Raw genomic sequence first — 4,483 nt, 5'->3', positions numbered from 1 at the left:
AATGTAGCAAAAGCGCGTTATTTTTTTGCTGCTGGGAGGTATTTTTTTGCTACATTCAGTAAAAATAGATCTGGCCGTCGAAGATGACCGATCCGATGGCTGGCGATCCGGAGGCTGGGAAATCAGATCCCCGGGACGCCCAGCAGTTTCCAAACTTATTTGGCCGTGAGTGGAATGGAGAACGGCAGTGACGTACTGTTCGGTTGATTGGGCCGAACCTGGGCCTCCATACGATACTGAACAACTACCTACGCGAATCCCCGGAACCGCAACTGCAACCGAAGACGGGGGAAGCAAATCCATCCACCGTCGAGCGGAGAGCCCTCGCATCGCATGGCGGCCGCCGCGGAGATCGCCTGATCCTAATCCTGCTCGTGAGTTTGAATCCCCCCTCCCATCGATTTCATCTTTTGCTTGCTGATGCTTCATCCCCCCGATGCCCTTCTTGTGCGTGCTCCGTCCGTAATGGCGGCTACCCTAGGGTTTCTACTTCCTAGTTACCTGCCGTCCGTTGCGGGATTGAGGCCCCGTATGGAGGGCGCACGTATGTTCGTTGGATTTCACACTGCAGCTATAAAACTGAATTTTGGGTATACATCAGAGAGGACGCTACTTTGATTTTGTTTCCTGCGGGATTAATCGTTTGGTAATGAGAACTTGTTAAACTTATTGCTTGGAGAGCAGGAGTTTATTTCGTTGGTAACGCGGCAGAGATTTCGAGACGTCGTCGGTTTCGGTTTGGTAAATAAATCTTGGAAGCCAGACAAACATGTGTGCATTTCTGTGTTCTTTCTTTGCCCACAAAATTATTCAATTATCTGTTTCTTGCTACTACCTACTATAGTATTCTTTGAGCGAAACTTCAAGCAGTACAATACGATGCCCTATCTCATTTATTTAAATGTGCGTTTGCAGACGGATTTGCTAGAGCCCAACTGCCTCAGCGTTGCGGGCTCGCTATGGCCACTGAAGAACCCGATCCAAAGAGGCGAATCAGCGAGGAATGCATCATAAACCGCCTCCCCGAAGATCTCATTGAGAAGATATTTCTGAGCCTTCCGGTGAGCACTCTGCTGAGGTGCGTCGGCGTCTGCAAGCGCTGGCTCAACTTCATCCGGGATCCCGAGTTTGTCGCAACACAACTCCGGCATGCGCACCGGTATGCCCTTCTATTCTTCCCGCAAGGTTTGGTTTGGGGCGAGCCCTACCCCAGCGAGGGTATCCTCATCGATGAAACCTGGTCACCGTCTGTATACGTGTTGCCGGTGATTGGGCCTGATGATTACCTTTTTGGCTCGTGCAATGGACTTCTTGCCTTATACACAAACACATCAACAATCAAGATAGCTAACCTTGCAACCCGTGAGTGTCTGTATCTTGAGAAACCTGCCAAGAATGCGAGAGGCCACCACTACTCTTTCTACAGCTTTGGATTCCATCCCGTGACAAAAGAATACAAGATTACACACTTCCTTGCTGATTCCGTTGAGGGCCGCCCCAGTTATAAACACTTCAGTGTCATTCAAGTTTACACGCTTGGTGGTGAGAAATGGAGAGATATCCCAACACCAGAACCTCTTAGCTTGGACAGTGCGAGAACCTCAGGGGTTGTCAGTGTTGATGGCACAGTGTATTGGTTGACTCGAGACAAGACAGCTAGCTGGCGGCATGCAGTCATGTCCTTTGATCTCAGTGATGAAAGTTTTACAACGATACAACTGCCAGCAGATTATTTGGGTCCTCGTAGGTTGTTGATCAGAGATATAGATGGGAAATTATGTATAGTAACTGCTCAAACTGATCGCTACGATTTAAAAATTCTTCTTGCTGAGCTGCACATCTGGACACTTGACAACCCAGTAGAGCAAAGGTGGAGCCGGAAGTACAATATTAAGAACCCACCAGTTTACATTCCGGGTCCACATTTTGGTCATAGGGGTAGGATCCTCACACAGAGCAACTTCAGGGCAAGTTCGTACGAGTTGATTGGTGAGAACTTTGACTATAGCTTCAGTAAGACAGCACAGCTGTTAGACGTCAGCCCCCGGAGGTTGTACAACATGCAATCCTACATCTGTGTTAAGTCCCTCGTATGTTTAGATGCATACAAGAAGGTTGGCATTGTGCGTAAACCAAAACAGCAATTAGGCTGGCAATCAAAGAAGTGGGAGGCATGGGAGAATGAGCGTCGCGAAGTAGAGAAGTTGCGGACCAACGTCCACAAAGAGGAGCATGACTTATCTGTATGTTGGCCAAACTTTATTTGCCTTGATGAATATTCTTTCATTTTTTGAAAATTTAACAGACAACGAATTTGCCATTTTGTAGGAACTCGCAGAAAGAGTGGTTAAAATGTATCAGGTGTTGGTGGATAAGCCACTTGCTATATCTGAACGTGTACGCACGGAGCTCAATCAGGTGTTGCACCACAAGCCAGAAAAACCTAATCAGGTAATTATCTACTTAATGATAGACTGGATGCTACCATACTTTTTGCATTTTAGACATTAATAATTATTTGAGCCCAAAGGTATAATAATTTTTAGAGTGTGTTGTAACTAGTGTGTTAACATATGTCCAATAGCCAAGGTTCCTCCGACGGCTTAATTGGGTGGAACAGAAACGGGACAAGCAGGAGTTACGGTTGCGTTCATATAAGATGAATCGCAGAATTCAGGTACAGTGTGCTTGTATACTAGCCAATGACTCTTGTTGAAATATGGAAAATTTGACAAATGTTGGCTTTCCTATAGGCCATTTCGCAGGCACAAGATAACATCTCTAGTATTGTAAGAAGTTATACATCCGAGCAGGTAAACTTTTGCAGGGCTTCTAACTTCTACGTTATTCATGTTTTGTCCTAGTTGCTTTTTACTCGGTTCTTTTTTCTGACTTCTCATGTTTACCATAATAACTAAGGCAATTAATTTATCTTGAGAAATAAGCAACTTAGCTGTGTTCTCCCTATTCATATAAACAAATGACTTCCCAAAAAATGTTATTATTTGCCTTGACAACGTAATCTTATGCAACTGCTTGTATTCTGTTACTTTTTGCTAGTTGGTTGTACAGCCTTGTTTAATTGAGTTATCTATCACCTCCATGTAAGATGGATTGACTGCTAAGTCGTTTTTGGGTAATAAAAATAACAAGCGGTGGCCGTCATTCCTCGAAAAAAATTGAGTTATCTAACAGAACTGGCGGTGCTTTTAATCTAGCAGTCCACATATTTTACAACATACAAAATTTAATCTATTCATTACGGTTTGAGTACATCTATGTCGTACTCTAAATTTTAACTATTATATTCAGATTCCTAAAAATTAAGTTAAAGCATTGCGAATGCATTTTCATTATCATGTTTGCTGGAATATGTTATACAGTTGGTAAATGCTGAGTTTTTTGGGGGTTTATTTTAGCATAATTAATTCTAAGATTAAGTAACGAGCATGGAGTTCTAAATCAGTGAATATTGTGAGTGGCAAAGAAGGTTATTGTTTTATAGGTTGGAAATTTTCATATTTCATCTTTATTGTGCTGGTTTGAGTTATCTTCTTGAAAATTTAACAACATTGAGCAGCTTATTTCCTGTTAAAGAAGAACAATGAGGATACCTGATCAGTTTCATATTTTATCAGGACGTTCCTAGATCCATTCGAACACTTATCTTCATATTCACTTTTGGCAGGGTGTTTCAACTTCTGGTGTTTCTTCCACTCACGATAAGAACAAAAAAGAGAACCTTCCGTGTAAAACCTAGCTTTCTTGGGACTAATGTTCCCATGTCTTGGATGTGTGCAACCATTGCCTGTGCGCTGATTCACTCTCTTGTTCCATCAGTTTATTTATTTTGTTAAATTGCACTTTGAGGTTTCTAGTTCTTGAACTGTCTAGCGCACAATGCTGCATGGCCCGAGAGATCCAATAGGAACAGCGACCTTCCTCAAGCAGAAACAATCGTGTAATTGTAGAAAACTCCATAGTGCATTTTGTGCTATTATGCTTTTATGACGCACCTTGTGACTTGATAACAAACGTTTATATGCGATCTAGATTCATCCATCGTTCTCTATATTCCTTGCACTTCTTTCCTTTGCAGCAGACGATTTTGGAAGGCAGATCATCATTAGAGGCTGCAGACACGCAAATTACGGAAATACGGAGCAAAACTGCATTCCTCAAACGAAAGAGTATTAGGCAAACCGACTGTTTACACTCTTTGAGAAAGAGAACGAAAGGTATTTTCTACTGCAGTAGTAGAAAAAAAACAGATCACTGCAGTACCCACCTGCGCTAGGTGGGCTTCCACAAACAACGATGATCCTCTATATACCGCTCCTTGCGAGACCACGCTGTCGCATGGCAGCGGCGGTCGTGGAGCTCCTCTGATCTCTCTCTGCCACCGTTTCTCAATGTATAAATTAGGAGTATGTATACATGTAAAAAGTAGGACACCACGACAAAAAGAAAATGAGAGGTATGG

The 4,483-nt window shown here is 43.0% G+C and overlaps 1 protein-coding gene across 1 annotated transcript; it reads left to right on the top strand.

Annotated features, from left to right (window-relative positions):
• Positions 1 to 316: 316 nt before the first annotated feature.
• On the top strand, positions 317 to 4,006 carry LOC124682402 (putative F-box/LRR-repeat/kelch-repeat protein At1g11620). The gene is made up of 6 exons (XM_047217093.1): positions 317 to 374; positions 916 to 2,243; positions 2,329 to 2,451; positions 2,585 to 2,677; positions 2,754 to 2,813; positions 3,689 to 4,006. The coding sequence occupies exons 2-6, from the start codon at positions 960 to 962 to the stop codon at positions 3,758 to 3,760; spliced, it is 1,632 nt and encodes a 543-aa protein (XP_047073049.1). The 5' UTR covers positions 317 to 374; positions 916 to 959; the 3' UTR covers positions 3,761 to 4,006.
• Positions 4,007 to 4,483: the final 477 nt, after the last annotated feature.

The sequence above is a fragment of the Lolium rigidum genome, chromosome 1 (assembly GCF_022539505.1).
Source record: "Lolium rigidum isolate FL_2022 chromosome 1, APGP_CSIRO_Lrig_0.1, whole genome shotgun sequence".
Taxonomy (NCBI): Eukaryota; Viridiplantae; Streptophyta; class Magnoliopsida; order Poales; family Poaceae; genus Lolium; species Lolium rigidum.
This window is presented reverse-complemented; position numbering and strand designations above follow the sequence as displayed.

Excerpts from the sequence above, each read along its gene's own strand:
- LOC124682402 (XM_047217093.1), top strand. The coding sequence starts at position 960 with ATGGCCACTGAAGAACCCGATCCAAAGAGGCGAATCAGCGAGGAATGC. Across the intron at positions 2,244-2,328 it reads AAGAGGAGCATGACTTATCT|GAACTCGCAGAAAGAGTGGT; the intron begins GTATGTTGGCCA and ends GCCATTTTGTAG. Across the intron at positions 2,678-2,753 it reads AGATGAATCGCAGAATTCAG|GCCATTTCGCAGGCACAAGA; the intron begins GTACAGTGTGCT and ends GCTTTCCTATAG.